Raw genomic sequence first — 17748 nt, forward strand, 5'->3', positions numbered from 1 at the left:
GTACTTTGACTGTCCATCTTCTAGATGTATTTATTTCTATCTTTAGCCTGTCCTTGTTGGCATAAGTTACACAGTTTTTTCATTTAATCCAATTAAAGATTAGTGGATTTTATTGTTTTTTCTAATATTTTGTGGTTTTGCTATTTTATGCTGCCTAGACTAGAGTCCTTTAGGACAGGATGAATTATAAGCACTGCCCATTAATTAATTATTTTCCTGCAGCTATATTCATCTCATTGATACCCAGAGAGAAATACAGTCTCGCATTTCCAATCAGTAATGCAAGCCTACTCCTGACAACATAAATGGGATTAGGACAAAATTGTGCTGCATTCTATACTGCAAGCAGATGGAAAATATCGGCTCAATAAGAGTAACTCTGCCTTTTGAATACACAATGTATTAGGAGATCAGCAAATGCTTTTGAATGTATTAAGAACTTGTTATGTGATATCCTCTTTCATAATGTCTTTTCAAATTAGAGAAGTGCTTAGTAATCGCTAGGAGATTTACAAACACCAAGAAAACAAAAAGCCCACGTTCCCTGCTTAATAAGCTCAGTCAATAAAAATGAATGCTAAAGAGCATTTGTCATTCCATTTTGTGGTATACAGTGATGGAAACATGAGTTTCTGGTAAGTGAGTTGTGACGGGATATGGAAAAATTGCGTAGTGCATCATTTCCCAGACTAGGTCCCAGTTTCTTCTCTGTGCAAAATTTAGTAAGGAATCTATAAAGATCCTGGATGAAATTTACAGTAAGCTGTTTTGGGTTTTAGGCATATTTGGAACTATACAGAATTTGTGATGAGCATTCTCACAAAATGGATGCCATGAAGTTTGTGGCCACTCACAACTCACTTACTAGAAGACAAAATGGAGGATGGCTGCCTGCACTCCCTCTTCTATGTAGCTCTAAACCACTGTTTATTTGGGGAGGGGGGATTTTCAAACCAAGATTGGGCTGGAGTCAGCCACCATTCTGATTTCCTAAAAAGGCTTCAAGATACACAAGCGTTCTTGGAAGTAAAAATAACGTGGAAGGCAGTTTCCTATATATTTATTTTAAAGTACAGGTAGTCCTCGACTTACAACAGTTCATTTAGTGACCGTTTGAAGTTACACGACACCGAAAAAAGTGACTTAGGCCATTTGTCACACTTCTGACTTTTGCAGCATCCCCAGGGTCACATGATTTACATTCGGATGCTTGACAACTGACTCACATTTATGACGGTTGCAGTGTTCTGGAGTCATGTGATCCCCTTTTGCAATCTCCTAACAAGCAATGTCAATGGGGAAACCAGATTCACTTAAGAACATGTTACTAATTTAACAACTGCAGTGATTCACTTAACACATGTGGCAAGAAAAGTCGTAAAATGGGGCAAAACTCATTTAACAAATTTCTCACAACAACATGAATTTTGGGCTTAATTGTGGTCGTAAGTTGAGGACTATCTGTATCTAAAAATAAAGTCAGGACAGAAAGTGAGCTCATTGGCAGCTATAGTCACTAGGTTGCCTACCCTTTATATAATCATTCAAATCAAGTGTATACTTACTTCCTAATGTGGTATATATCAAATGTACTGAGAGTACAGTACAACTCTTTAGATCTTGAGCCATGACAGTTGAGACATTGTAATTAGGAACTCTGGAAAAAGTTTGGATTTACTTACCCACAAATCTGTAATTACTAATTTTCTTATAAAACTAGTCCATAAACCTTAGAAATAGTTTTCATCAGCCCATCATGAATAGGAAGGAATACCCAAAATATCCAAAATTCAAAATACATGAAATTGCAGATTTCTTGCACTTATGAAAAAAAATATTTTGCCCCAATCCTACAGCTACAACTTCTCCAACTGATGGATGCTCAGTCTCTGTTTAATAATCTGAAAGAAAAAAGAGCTCACTAACTTTGAAGTCAAGGTCTTGTACAATTAATTCTTACAAATTATTAAATATTTTTACATAACAGACTGAACTATTTGAAAGCAACCCTGTCTCCATATAATCTCTACTTTTCCCAGAAAAACATACCCAACTTCTTCAATTACATCTTTCTGGCTATTCTGCAGCTCATCACACTAGCCCAAGAAGAGGAAAAAAGGTATGTTTCATATTTTTAGAGTCACAATTCTTATAATAGCTGAGTGACCATGCTAGGTAGAACTTTGAGGATTAACCACATCTTATAGCTTCAAGAGACACTATTCTTGTTCTCATCATTATAAATTCCCTGTTTTCAGCGAGTGTCAGTTTTTCATATGAACTCAGATGTGCAGATTTCAGGTCCATCAACAAAATTCCGGTATGTTTGAGATATGAAGAAGGCATATATTGTAGATGCTCGGTTGCATGTTCTATCTCTTAAAATAACAAAGGGTAGGGAAAAAAAGGTTTTGCACAAATATGGATTATAGAGGATGCATTTTTAAAAAATTAAAGGCAGTTACATTTTTAAAAGCTATTGACAAGAATCCAGCCAGCTTATCAGCTGTTTTAAAATGTTCTCCATTGTAGCTTTGCTGTTTCCAGAGGTACAAAACAGATTAGCATGTCAATTGGTTCCTTACTACATTACATTAAACATATAAGGAACAAAAATAATCTCTTATTAAAGCATTCAAATCTATTAAATTAAGCAGACAATTAACAAAGAAAATCAAAAGCCAGCAGCACCAACACTTGCATTCATTCAAGGTCATACATGTTTATTTTAAAAAGCCACTTATTAAAGATAGTGAGATTAGCCTGTTAATAAACTATAGTTTTTACACACAGTATTTACACCTAACACAGAAAGGAACATTTCATTTTTATAAATGTTTATAAAATTAGATTGGCTGAATTGGAGACATAGTAGTTTTCTGTAATGTCTCCAACCATAAGGAATCACATCCTTTTTAGTGATAAGCGTGTCCCAATGCAACGGTTTTTCAGAACGTTTTACACATTGAATTGTTCTCGAAAGGCTTTTGGTGAATTACTGTTGTCTTGCTAGGGTTGGCTGATATTTAATTATTTACGCTATTATCTGTGATGTGTACAGTGATATTGATTATTGGTATTACTGGATAGGGATTGTTCTAATTATACACATTTTAATTCATGTGTACACATATATGCTGCACCGTAACTTAGAACTTTCCTGAAAGAGATTTGTGAAACAGATTTCATTTTTCACTTGAAAAGACACTGGATTTTGGAAATTATACTACACAAACATTTGGGAAAGAACATCTATTTACAACGTTTTTTCAGAAAAAATAAAGATGCAGAATCAGTACTTACTCCTTATTTCTGTTCTCAGTACAAGGATGGTAAAGAACTTTAACAGCCTTATGAATCTCAGCGGGCTTCGAAGGTGGTGACAGCTCAGGTTCAAATAATGCAAAAACGTTATTGGAAGCTGGGTTTCCTGATGTTTCGACCATCAGTGTGTCACAATTCAACACCCAGATCTATGGATAAGGGACAGCCTTACAAGTCACATGTCAATGGACTTATTCCACGTATAGAATCTTAGTACGGTCAGATGTTTTATTAGCAAGCACAAATTGGGATAAGGGAAAGTGGAACTATTATTAGGACTTACTTTTCTCACATAAAAGGCCATAGAGGACACAACTACTACTACTACTGATCCAGTTTCAGAGTTCTCATGCTCTCATACCATCCCTTGATCACATGACACATTTTGGAGACTTGGTAACTGGCTCACCTTTACAGCCGGTTGCAACATTCCATGGTCACGTGACTGATTTATGATGGGGTTTGTTTTTTTCCTGGTTTCCAGACTTTTTGGACATTCCAGCAAAGAACACCCCTTAGGAATACATGGGTTCGCTTAATGACCACTGCAAAAAGTGATTACCGTATATTCCGGCGTATAAGGCGACCCGGCATATAAGACAACCACCGACTTCGGCGCTGAGTCGCATGCCTAGAAAGTCATCTTATACGCCGGAAACTACCGTTATTTCCGGCGTATAAGATAACTCGGCATATAAGATGACCCCTGATTTCAGCGCCGATTTTAACGCTTGCAAAAGTCGTCTTATACGCCGGAAAGTACGGTAAATCAGGTCCAAATTGGTGGGACTTATAGCTATCATGACTTAGGATGAAAATTCCAGGCTACCTGTAGCCTAGTGTTTAAACTTCATGTGCTCTCTGGAAAATGCCAGATACTAGCTTTCTCTTTATAGAAAAAAAAATCATTTGGTTGTTTTGTTAAAGGTAAAACAGAGACAAGGATATTTCAAGCCTTCTTTAAAAGTTTCTTGCTGCCATTTCAGAACTGTAGAAAATGTGCTCTCAAAATTAAAACAGAATTGATGATTTCACCACTAATGAGGCCCTGTTTTAAGTTGGCAATGCTATTCCACGCCCCCTGCCACGATGGGTGGCTTCCATATCCAACCAGCAATTTACTATTGGTATTGGAAAGATAAAAAGAAATCTGCTTAGCAGGAGATAAGATCAAGTTATGTGGTTGGAGAACTCTGAAGTTAACCAATGGAACTCTTTTTAGGAAAAAAAAGCATTGCTTTATTTGATTTGAATGAGTGATTAGGTTATAACCTATTTTTCTACTTTGGCTAATACTCAAGGCAACTATCAAGATTCTGAAACAAAAAAGAATATAAAAGCTAAAGGTGCGGATTTATATTATCAATAAAATTGCATTAAAATAATTTAAGAAGCATAGGATGACCATACATTCCACAATCTGAGAACAATGCAGCTTGCCTAGCTGTTATTGTAAACTTCTTCAAAAGAATTCCTTCTGCAGATCTTAACAGCTGGGTAGATCTGTAACGAGATGAGGCAGTTTATAATAGATAACACTAAGACTTGTGACTATGGAGATTCTCAGTCATCCAAGTCATGGTTGTCTCAAAGGTGCTTTTTCAAGAGGCAATTGAACAGCCCTCTCTCAATAGAGCAGGGGTGTCAAACTGCCAGCCCACGGGCCGGACACGTCACGTGGAAGCCGCACCCACCCCATTGCCGGCAATGGCAAAACCGGCCCGATATGTTGCGCGACATCATGTGACATCGCAAGTTTGACATGCCTGCAATAGAGTGAGAGGGATACAACACCATCTATCTCCAGCCTACAACACATTCCTTTCAGCAGTTCCAAGAAGGCTCCACACCCACTTGCACCACTCAGGTGACTTGAGGACAGATAAACCTCCAGATGGGTCTCAATGGCTCTCTAAAACACAGGTGTCAAACTCTGTGTCACGTGACACGTTGCAACATATTGCGATTTTTTTTGCATTGCTGGAGCTAGCATGGGCGCGGCCTCCGTATCATGCAAACGGCCCGCGGGCCGGCAGTTTGACACTCCCTGCTCTAAAAGAATGCAAATGACCAGCTGTCTGCAAGGAATATAAATTCTTCGATTCCCTACCATCCAGTCAGACCTGAAGGAGCTTCTTGGCTTCTTCAAATCGAAGAATCGAAATGCCTTCAAAGAAAGAAAAACAAGAAATCCAGTTGCTTCTTGAAAAAGCATCTTTGAGACTAAGACTCGTGACTTACCAAGATATAGATTGTATGATCCATCCCTTGGATGCTGAACCTAAATGTGCTTCTAGAAGATGTGAGTTCCATGAAGCACCGGGCTATAACAGTCTGTATAAAGGAAGACCTGTTTTGGAGCAGAAAAGACAATTATTTATAAAATACCAACAAATACCATTACCGTAAATGCCGACGTACAAGGCGACCCAGCGTATAAGACGACCCCCGTCTTTATAGCCGGGCCGCATTCCTAGAACGTCGTCTTATACGCCGGAAACTACCAGTATTTCCGGCGTATAAGACGACTCGGCGTATAAGACGACCCCCATCTTTGGCGCCGATTTCAGCGCTCGTGGAAGTCATCTTATACGCCGGCATTTACGGTATTTGAAAAACAAGCGAGAACGTCAAAGAAACATTCTAGGCCCAAGTAATCAACCTTTTTAAACCAACCTTTTTAGGTCCCACATCCTGTATTTTTAGTTCATAATCTCCTAGATGTGCTGCTGAAATTTTACACCAACTGAAAATGGGAAAGAAAATGTCGCCTTCATCAATTTGGGAGAATTGAGGCTGTAAATGGGAGTCTGAGGGCCACATTCAGCTAGCAGTCTGCCCATTCATCTTCTACCACAGGGGTAGGCAACCTTGGCTCTTTTATGACTGGACTTCAACTCCCAGAATTCCTGAGCTAGCATGGCTGGCTCAGGAATTCTGGGAGATGAAGTCCACCAGTCATAAAATACCCAAGGTTGCCTACCCCTGTTCTAGGGCATTCTTGTCTCATCCTTACTGCCCTTCAGATCTATCAAAACAACATTGGTAGGACCTGGGATCCCAACCTAAGGGAACAGCATCAGGCTGCAAAAGCCACATTTGACCAAGTCACATTTTAGCATGTTCTAGTAGCATCTCTATCTTTCTTTGGATTCCACTGGGCAGCAGCAAGTATGAAACATAGGAAGAGAAAAACAAGGATTTTTCTTTTCCTATTAGAAAAGACGGGTCAAAGGAAGAAGAGGCAAGCATAAAACTCAGCTGTGGTCAATACAAATGAATCTTTGGTGATAAAATTGGCTCTGCAAATGGATTTTTTTACATTTAAAGTATAATTAACGTTATTGTCCAAAGCAGTTTTGAATTCTTTAAGAATAGCTATCCACCTGTTCTCCTGCCTCATACTACTACTACTACTACTACTACTAATAATAATAATAATAATGTTGAAAGGAACCTTGGAGGTCATCTAATCCAACCCCCTGCTCAGGCGGGAAACCCTATACCATTTCAGACAAATGGCTGTCCAGTCTCTTCTTAAAAACTTCCAGTGTTGGAGCATTCACCACTTCTGGAGGCAGGTTGTTCCACTGATTAATTGTTTTAACTGTCAGGAAATTTCTCCTTAGTTCTAGGTTGCTTTTCTCTTTGGTTAGTTTCCATCCGTTGCTTCTTGTCCTGCCTTCAGGCGCTTTGGAGAATAGCTTGACTCCCTCTTCTTTGTGGCAACCCCTGAGATATTGGAACACTGCTATCATGTCACCCCTCGTCCTTCTCTTCTTTAAACTAGACATACCCAATTCCAGCAACTTCTATCCTTCCATAGTTACAAAAACACTTTTTCCCTACATCATAATAAATTGCCACATCTATTTCGACTCAGAATGGGTCCAAGACAAAGTATCTTAGATTAATGAGAGCATGCACCAATCTTTTTCAGATTGCCTGCTATAAGTATATACTGGGCCCACAGTATGAAGCAAGCCAAGTGTCCAACACCAACAGAGCAAGGGTCCATTTCAGATACTTACAAGTACTCTATACAGCTGCAATCACATTGCAGTTATGTCAAAAGCACTGAGGCACTTCTAGGTGGACAGGAATAAATGTTACCCAGGGGACACCCAGTTGGGTGCTCCTTTCATAGCAGGAGCTGGAGTGAAGGAGGGGAGCTCACTCCACCCCATGGCAGCACTCGGGTCTCAAACGTAGGCTTGCTAACTTCCAGCCCAGCATCCTAACCACACAAGCCACCGTCCTCCTGAACAATTGCAATGACTCCCAATGCACACTTATTCTTTTTTTATTAGTTTATAATATAAAATACAAAAGAAGATAATAGGAAAAATGGGGGAGGGAAAAGGGAAAAGTCTAGAAAAGAGGGGGGAAAGAAAGAAAAGGCGTTGACTTCCGACTCCCTTTGGTGCAGTGGAATACGATAAGATCAAACCTCAGCTTTTTACTTTTATGCTTATTAGTATACACTTATTCTTGTTTATCTCTACATTTTTGACGTCCAGTGTGGTGCAGGCATAAACCATATGTTAAAAATCCTCCTTATGTAATAATGGCAACAGGATACATTCTGTGATTTTTCCCTTCAGAGTGATGTGCTTTAGTTAAATGTCACCCTACAATTAAAAAGGCAAGAAACTTTAATGAATCCGAAAGCTGCATAGGCTAGAAAGTGATGGCCAGATACCAGCTTTTAATTGGCAATTATATGATTCATGGCAGAAATTAATTAAAGCAACATTAGGTTTGCATAATGTGCCACTGATTAACCCTAACCCTTGCTACAGCAGCAAGTGAATGATTTGAGTTGGGGACTTATTAATTCTGTTGTAAGCATACTAGAAACAATGATTTTACAAGGGCATTATCAAGATATTAAGAACAGTTTCAAGGATAGAATAACCAGTATAAAAATCTGGGTGGACGGTCCAGAAGAATAAAATATACTTCTGGTTTTAATAAAAGAGTGGATTTGGCTTTGCAGATACAGCAAGAGTGAACATTCCTCTACTTAATTTGTTATCAGCTACCGAAGTTGTCCAAACCTTGTTTGGGAAGAAGAATGAGCAATGGAGCACCATATCTCAAAAGCTATAAAACAAGGCTAAAGGCCCTTCTACTCTTTTTAAAGTTACACAAAAGTTTTTTTTAATTGCCAAAATTTTATAAGAATGTTAAACGATGCAAAATTTCTATGTTCTCATATGAAATCTCATAAGATCTGAGTGCTTTATTTTTAATTAATGCTTTATTTTAAAGTAATGTTCCAAGTTCACTTATTTATTGGGGGGGGGGTAAACTTACAATGTTGTGCAGAATCACACCATGGTGCCTGCCATCTAAAAAGATTGCTATGGGAAAAGCAAGCAAAGAACAAGAGCCAATCTTTTCTGTTTACCTCTTGAACAAAAGGACAAGATTCAGTTTTTTGGAGCTACAGATGTGGCCAAAAGTATTGGCACCTTTTACTTTTTCCCAAAGAATCCCAATTTGCCATGAAACAAGTTGTCACAAATAAATGGCATCCACTATTTTTTTATTCCACAAAGCAGGAATGTATGCCCTTGATATATGACATAACATATTTCTATAAAGAATAAAATAAATGAAAACGGCATGGCACAATTATTAGTATCTCTTACAAGTTAAAAGCCATTATTGGATTTAAGAAAGGTATACTTATACTTTTGGACAACTCTGCAATCCAGAAGAGAGATTGTGCCTTTAAAATTGGCCATTTGAAATCTAAGAAATTGATAATAGAATCATCTAACAATCTCCAAGATCTTTGATTTCAATGTTTATATCCCCTAACATCACACCCTAATTACACACCTGAAAGAAAGAGAGTGGGAAAAACGTATTTAATGATTACACAATTATCATTACTTAATATAGGGTTTTAAATTAACTTCCCCAAAGACAGCCATGCCTATCAAAAAGTTGCTTTACATACAGTATTTGACAAGCCATGCCAAGTTAATATAGAAATGCATGTTATTACCTTGGTATTATGTAAAAGCTTTCTTCAGACGGCTGAACAAGCAATTCTGTGAAATAGTATTTTATGACACCTATGAGGGAAAAATGAAATCTTTGTATCATATGAATTAATGTACAATGAAAATACAACTTAAGTCAGTAAGTCATGAAAACATAATAAAGAAACAATGAACAAGTTCAAGGACATGGATCACATAGAACAGTGGTTCTCAACCTGTGGGTCAGGACCCCATTTGGGGTCCAAGGGCCATTTCACGGGGGTCGCCAAACAACGCAGTCCACCATTTTTTTTCCCCTTTTCCTTAGCTGTGCTACTCCCTTTTATTCTATTGGCTTTTGAAAGCCAATAGAATAGACTCTCTTGAATAGAGTCTAATTCTATTGGCTTTCAAAAGCCAATAGGAATTGTCCAGGCTGACTCTGCCCTGCTGAGCCCGCCAAAAGTCCCATTCTGCAAACGGTGCTGCACCAGTTAAGTAGTCCTCGACTTACGACCGGTTGAGTAGTCCTCGACTTACGACCGGTTGAGTAGTCCTCGACTTACGACCGGTTGGAGGTCGCGGCATTAAAAAGGTTGAGAACCACTGACAGAACTAAGTAGATAAGAAAGGAGCCACAAAGAACTAGGGCTCAAGAGAAAGGGACTCAAATAAATATTAAACCTGCCTCTGCTGCCAACATTGCAATAATTTGTATCCTACCCAAATTAATTCCTTAGGTGCCCATACCAAACAACAAAATAGTATTTGTTTTCTGCTTCCCCTTCCTCGTATCATTCCTTCTTTCTCCAGCAGACCCACCACAAACACACCAATTCCCTTACAAAATGAAATCAACTGGGAAAGTGTTAAAAAATTAAAATTGTTATCTCTGGTAGCTCTTAATGGACTTTTGCTGAGTGATAAGCTTTTTAGGTTTTATTTATAAATAAAAGATGAGGCAAAAGAAGAAGAGGTCATATATTGTATTTTAAGACAAAGTGGTAAGTTACTAAAATTATTTACACTTGCTGTGATGAAAGGAGAAGTCACTGTTTTATATATTTCTTTTTACTATATTCTTATTTTCTTTTTGTCCATCTTCTCCATTTTTATTTTTATTCTTTTAGTTTTCTTAGTTTGTATCATTTTTTAATCTTTGTCACTGTAATGCTTAATACGTTGAAATATGCCGAGAAAGATTCTAGGATCAAGAGGTTTTTCATTTTCAAAAAGGCAATTAGTCAAAATGATAAGTATATTAATTCAGAGCACAGCACACCATTAAACACATCTTATATGACCGTCAGTGGGAACAGATTACAAATCCCATGCTCCTTTTCCATTTTCCAAAGGCACCAGGTTGACTACTGTTGGATGCTAGGCAACATGACTCTTTGAGTCTGGCTCTTCTTAAGAATTAGAGTTTGGAGCTGGAGGGTCTTCTTTTTGCCTAGACCTGATCCTGTTCCTCTTCTGACATGGAGCTATGCAATTAAAGAAAAACTTATTCTATTAAACTTCTGCATGTCAGTCATGTATTAAAGGTCCAAGAAGGGGATGAATTGGAAAAATATGTGGCAATTTTATAAATATGTACATTCTGCTACTCTCACATTTCTGGGATGCTTGTATTATTCAAATGCATTATTAATGTGTACAAAATTGAAACTGTTCCCAAAAGATTTTAAAATTAGGCTTTAACAGTCCAACCAAGCGATGTGGTAGGGCAGCTTTTCTCAATCCGGACCACCCGGAGACATGTGTATTTCAGCTCCCACCCCACCCCAGTTCCAAAGACAGATGGCCTTTGCAGGGATCTCTGGGAGTTGAAGGCCATACTTTTGAAAGTCACTAAGGTTGGGGTAAAAGCTATATATTAGAACACAAAAATATCCTTTTGCTCATTCCCCCAAAAAATGAATTCTCCTTTGATTCAAGTTCAATAGCTGGTGTCATCATAGACATCCATATCCTTTGCTTGGCAAATATACAGAAGGAGTTTGCTGTTTCCTTCTTCTGAGATGTATTTTTCTTTCCCAGTCTAGTTAACAGAGAGAACCAGTTTGGTCTAGTTGTTAAGGCAGCAGGTTAAAAAGCCGGAATCCATGAGTCCATGAAAGCCAGCTGAGTGACTTTGAGCCAGTCACTCTCAGCTCAACCCACCACACAGGGTTGTTGCTGTGGAGAAAACATGAGGAGGAAGGCGTATTGGGTTTATCTGCCATCTCGAGACATTTGTACAAATATTAAAAGCGAGATATAAATGTATGCAGGTATGTGTGTATATATGTATGAATGTATGTCCTGGGGCTTCTTAGTAGCCTCCGATCCGAGGGCTAATCTCCAGTTAAGTTTTTCAAGATCAGTCAAAGTTACCCAGCTGCTATACCCTAGCTCAGGGGTAGGCAACCCAAAACACTCAAAGAGCCACTTGGACTCGTTTCCCACCGAAAACAAAACACCGGGAGCCGCAAAACCCTTTTGATCTCTAAAATGAAGATAACACTGCATATATCCTTTTTTACCTTTATTATAGGTGTGTGTGTGTGTGTGTGTGTGTGTATGTATATGTATATGTGTTTGTGTGTATACACACACACACACACACACACATACACACACAGGTAAAAAGGATATATGCAGTGTTATCTTCATTTTAAATGTCAAAAGGGTCTCTCTCTCTCTCTCCCTCCCTCCCTCTCTCTTTCTCTCCCCCCCCTCTCTCCTTCTCTCCTATCTGCTGCTCACCTGGCAAGTTGGCTTCAAGCTGTTCTCCAACAAGCTCAGGGGTAGGCAACCTCGGCTCTTTTATGACTCATGGACTTCAACTCCCAGAATTCCTGAGTCAGCATAGCTGGGCTAGCTAGCTCTCTCCTGCCCTTCCTGCTTCCTGCTTCCTGCAGAGACGCAGCAAAGGGAGGAGCCACGCCCAAAAAGCTTTTCAGCTCCTTGGAGAACACTGTGAGTGCACTCTCTTCTACACACACGCACACACACACACACACACACACACACACACACAGAAAGAGAAGCAGGGAAGCGCAGTTGCCTCTCTCTGTCTCTGTCCCTGTCTGCAAATGGCAGAGGAGGCTGGGAGCCACAAGGGAAGGCTCAAAGAGCCGCACACGGCTCCGGAGCCGCAGGTTGCCAACCTATGCCCTAGCTAGATATTTTTGTTAAAATAAGGAAAAACAAAAACAAAACAAATAAGGTATCCCCTCCTCAAAAAGAGGATAGATTTCTTGGGGAAAGTAGGGGAAATGGTGTTACTCTGCTCAGGAGTGATAGGAAAACAGCAGCAATATTTTATCATAGAAAGAAGCATGTGGTAGTGAGACAGTCACCGGAAATAGCAACTCTTCACATAATTCTTTGAGATGGGTCACTTTACTTCCTAGGAAGTAAGGGTATCCCTGACTTTGCAGGTACATTTATAGTATTCTCCCTATTTTTTTTTTTAACTCCTAAATCCATACAGATTTTATGGCTACTTAATGAAAATATATTTAGAATAAAAGAAAGAACCTCAGCCCTTTCAAACCCACCTAAAACCAGCTATTTTAGCAGGTCGTTTCAAAACCTCCCTAACAGTAGCTGACTAAAACAGCTTTCAAAGATTTTATCTAAGAATTCAGTACCTGAGGGCATAGCTTCTCCCAACAACGTCTTGCAGCGCTTGCAAATTATTATACTATTTGCCTGTGAATTCTGCAAAGCAAAGGAAAAGATTTAAATGTCTTCTTGTTTGGTAGATACATGAGAAAATCTGTTTAAAATTTCTACAAATAATTCAATCTGTTGGACAATTTTCTCCTATTATATTCCAGACAAATGAGCCCATGTCTCTTTCAAACTCCCAGCATGAACATATTAAGGAAGACTATTATAATTCCGTAACAATGACCAATCAGCCCTTAAAAATGACTGAAGGTGATCCCCATTACTGTCTATAATAAAGAGCCCACCAGCATACAGTTATTAAACTGCGAAGCTGATGATTTATTCACAGAGAGCATTTTATTAAAATTGAGGCATGGGTATGCGTATTCAATCACCCAGAAGACTGAAGACTTCACCATGAATTCCAGATTCGTGCACGGTAGAAAAGTACTAGCAGTTTCAGCATCAAATTACCAAAAGCTGTTTGAGAAGAGGTATAATCGTCAAAGCCATATGTAAGAATGTAAGCTGCTCTAGTAATTCATGAGCAGACCTGTAAGTCACGTCGATTGAAGTAATTACAGGCAATCCTCAGCTTACAACCACAATCAAGCCCAAAATTTCTGTTGCTAAGTGAGATATTTGTTAAGAGAGTTTTGCCCCATTTTACGACCTTTCTTGCCGCAGGTGCTAAGTGAATCATTGTAGTTGTTAAGTTAATAACATTGCTGTTGAGTGAATTGAGATGGGTCACTTCCCCATTGACCTCACTTGTCAGAAGGTCACAAAAGCTGATCACATGAGCCCGGGACACTGCAACTGTCATAAATATGAACCAGTTGCCAAGCGTCTGAATTTTGATCATGTGACTGTGGGGATGCTGCAAATATTGTCAAGTGTGAAAAACAGTCACGAGTCAGTTTTTTCAGTGCCGTTGTAACTTTGAATGGTCATTAAATGAACTGCTGTAAGTGGAGGACTACCTGTTATTTCCATTTTGCAACATCCTGGGTGAGAAAAGGAGGAGGAAAGTGCCATGGCAGGACAAGTAACTTCCTTTGTAGAAGACCCATGACATATCCAAATGGCCAGGCAAACCCTTTGGTCATTCAGCAAACTCCAACACACAGCAGTTACAGCAGTCAAACGGACAGCACAGCAGCAAAAAACTTCCCTTTTATACTCAGGCTCTTAAAGGGATACACACACTTGCTGAGTCATTCCTATGATTGCATCATCCTATCATTGCATCATCCATATTACATTACATCCGCTGGTTAGCCTTTAAATTATTACCTTGATATGTTATTTTTATACCACGAAAAAGCAGCAGAGCAAAGTTAAACAATTCCAGATCGCTAGCTTTCTGAAGACTCATTATCACTTAAGGTCCCACTACAAAACCTGTAAACCCCACTTTTTTTTTAAATCCTATCCTTTGTTTTGGTAAGGATATGAGCTCTCAAGATGAAGAGCGACTGAAAGATGCACTACTGTATGTGCTAAAGAAAGAAACAGACAGTTTAGTCCAAAGTTACCCAGTGAACATCAGGACTAAACAGAGAGGTAAATCTACATTGGTGCCCTTCAGATCTGTTAAATCAGAATTTCCATAATCTCCACCAGCTTGACTATAGTCCAACGCACTTAAAAGACAACCGTTTTCATTGCCTAGACTAATAAAAGGTTATGCAGTTAGGATTCCTCAGAAGGACCAAACATGGACTTGAACATACGCCTTTTGCCAAATTTTACAAGCAGTCCAAAGCCAAAAATCTACATAATTTTGAATCTGTGCAACTTAAATTGAACATAAATTCCCAGCAGAAAACCTAATACTAAATTCTGTGTTAAAATGAACCCTAATTTTATGGCATGAAAGAGGAATTATTCTAGTCCAGTGGTTCTCAACCTGTGGGCGGGACCCCATTTGGGGTTGAACGACCATTTCACAGGGGTCGCCAAACAACGCAGTCCACCATTTTTTTCCCCTTTTCCTTAGCTGTGCTACTCCCTTTTATTCTATTGGCTTTTGAAAGCCAATAGAATAAACTCTCTTGAATAGAGTCTAATTCTATTGGCTTTCAAAAGCCAATAGGAATTGTCCAGGCTGTCTCTGCCCTGCTGAGCCCACCAAAAGTCCCATTCTGCAAACAGCGCTGCACCAGTTGAGTAGTCCTCGACTTACGAACAGTTGAGTAGTCCTCGATTTATGACCGGTTGGGGGTCACGGCATTAAAAAGGTTGAGAACCACTGTTCTAGTCCATATATCTGGCACTCTTTATCTATGGCCTCATTTTCTGGTTTATTGATGTATCCAGAGTTTAAAATATGTGCTAGAATTTAGTGTCTATAATACATACAGCTTTGCATATTTAGTTTTTGCCACATTTTTTGGAATACTATAGAAATTATAATGTGGATATGTTTTTTTTCACAATCTCATTATCTGTGATTTCATTATCTCAGGTTGCTCAGCTGGAAGAGAATTCCTGCAAATAACAAGGGGAATTTATATACAGTGTGCAAGAGGACGAATCTGGATTATATTTTTGCTGAAAACTATGCTAGGCAATTTAATATTATAAAAGAAACCATCTGGATTGGAACTACGTCTGCCTTGTTTTCAACCGTATCCAAGAATATGGTTTTAAAACGAGTATTTGTTGATTTATTTATTTAATATATTTCTTTATTAGATTTAGAGGCTGCCCAGTTCCAAAATGACTCTTAGTCACGCTAAATATAAATGACACTAAAAATAAAATTAAGGAAAAATAATAAAAAGAAAATTACAAACACCAGACAGCCACACTCCCTCTAATAAGAAACATCACCAACAAACTTAACAAATATCTTTCCCCAAGGCCCAGGAAAACAGCAGGTTTTTAAAGACTGCTAGAGCATCATAAGGATGGGAGCTATATAGATCTCTGGAAGAATATTAGGAAGCCTCATGTACAACTCTACAACAGTCCAACTGTGGGGCCACTAGAATATCAGTGACTGGATGGACTCCTGATCCGCGAACTAGAAATGTAATCTGTGATTATCTCCAAGCAGAGCTGACAAAGGTTTCTCAAACTCGGAAGAACCAAGTCAACTCAATCAGTGCCTCCAGAATTTCCACAGTTCTTTGCCATTGGCTGTATTGTTTAAGGCACCAAGTTCCTTCCCTCTACTGCAGTGGTTCTCAACCTGTGGGTCGGGACCCCATTTGGGGTCGAACGACCATTTCACGGGGGTCGCCAAACAACGCAGTCCGCCATTTTTTCCCCTTTTCCTTAGCTGTGCTATTCCCTTTTATTCTATTGGCTTTCGAAAGCCAATAGAATAGACTCTCTTGAATAGAGTCTAATTCTATTGGCTTTCAAAAGCCAATAGAATAAAAGGGAATAGCCCTGCTGAGCCCGCCAAAAGTCCCATTCTGCAAACGGTGCTGCACCAGTTGAGTAGTCCTCAACTTACGACCGGTTGAGTAGTCCTTGACTTACGACCAGTTGGGGGTTGCGGCATTAAAAAGATTGAGAACCACTGCTCTACTGTCATACCTCCTTCTTAGCTCTATGGACCATGAAATCTCCCCTTCTGGGGCTTCTCCTGTTCTTTTCATCTCACTGCACAATATGCAGAAGCTCCTGAACATGGACGTTTTTTCTTTTTGTTTTTAACAAAGCCACCGTGGCTAATTGTTTTTGCCTTAGTTGCTTTTGTTTAATTCTTATTGTCCATTAATTAATTCACGGTGAATATAAGTAGCATACAGTCTAAAATTTTTTCTTACAAAATAAACATTCAGAGGTTATGTTGCATTTCGCACACAATTCTGATGTTACCACTCTGTTGTCCAATATATTTTCTTCTGATTAGAACTTCATGTAATGATTAAAAAAAAAAATCACAGTACCAAGAACTTCATGGTTTTGCTGACCTGAACAGAAATAACAGTATGTTTTTGCCACACAAATTAAATCAATGTATCTTGTGTGACAACTTTCAGCTGTTGGCTAGCTGCACACTATTTTTTCCCCCCACTTCTATCTGAAAATGTCCTTGATATTGTCTGGAAGAAAACATTTTCCTCTAGAGATAAGCGGTTAGAACAGTTTGCGACCTTGGAGCATCTAAAATTATGTTGTGTGATGATTTGGAGAAAAGTTGTCTGAAGCACAGGAAATAGGATGGTGTTCAGTGGCACATAGGTTGACACACAAGCCAAAGCACTGCTTCAGGGTTCATTATTCAATGACTTATCACCTGCTGAGACTTAACAAAGTGGGTGAAATGCTCCATTAAGGAGTCCTGTTTCAAGTGATGTGGAGGGTTTGCCTGATGTTACAATTGTCAAGTGATGAAAACACACTTCAGCATTCTCCAAGCTTTATGAAAAACAACAGCCCTCAAATAATAATTTGTTTGTGGATAGGGAAGAAGCAAGGGAAGGATATTACAGGCTTTTAGCTCTTTCAGTTATAGATACAAGGGTTTGGATTCTGTTCATGGTTTTATGGAATGTTATTGATTTTTATTGTTCTGGGGGGAGGGATTTCCAGATAACTGGGAACTCTCAGTTATTGTTTACAACCAGCCAAATTAAAAATATAGTACCAATAAAGCACTGACCTAAAAGAAAATTCAAATTATATATATTTAGGATCCAATCTGGGTTGGTCACTGGGACCAGAGATTTAATCTTCCGAGCTTCTGGACTCATGCTGGGGCTCATCGTCAGGGAACTTCTCTCTAGCAGAGTATATGCTAGAG

At 38.9% G+C, this 17748-nt stretch overlaps 1 protein-coding gene across 3 annotated transcripts in view; it reads right to left on the reverse strand.

Moving 5' to 3' along the window:
* The window catches only part of UBE3D (ubiquitin protein ligase E3D), a 65657-nt gene that overhangs the window by 32826 nt on the left and 15083 nt on the right, over positions 1-17748 (reverse strand). For all 3 annotated transcript variants that reach the window (XM_039334452.1, XM_039334453.1, XM_039334451.1), the window contains exons 5-8: positions 12962-13031; positions 9344-9413; positions 5566-5674; positions 3304-3473 (exon numbers count right to left, since the gene is read on the reverse strand). In XM_039334452.1, coding sequence (XP_039190386.1) covers positions 3304-3473; positions 5566-5674; positions 9344-9413; positions 12962-13031 — 419 coding nt within the window. The remainder of the gene's footprint in view (positions 1-3303; positions 3474-5565; positions 5675-9343; positions 9414-12961; positions 13032-17748) is intronic.

The sequence above is a fragment of the Crotalus tigris genome, unplaced genomic scaffold (assembly GCF_016545835.1).
Source record: "Crotalus tigris isolate CLP2741 ecotype Arizona unplaced genomic scaffold, ASM1654583v1 scf7180000017631.5181431, whole genome shotgun sequence".
NCBI lineage: Eukaryota > Metazoa > Chordata > Lepidosauria > Squamata > Viperidae > Crotalus > Crotalus tigris.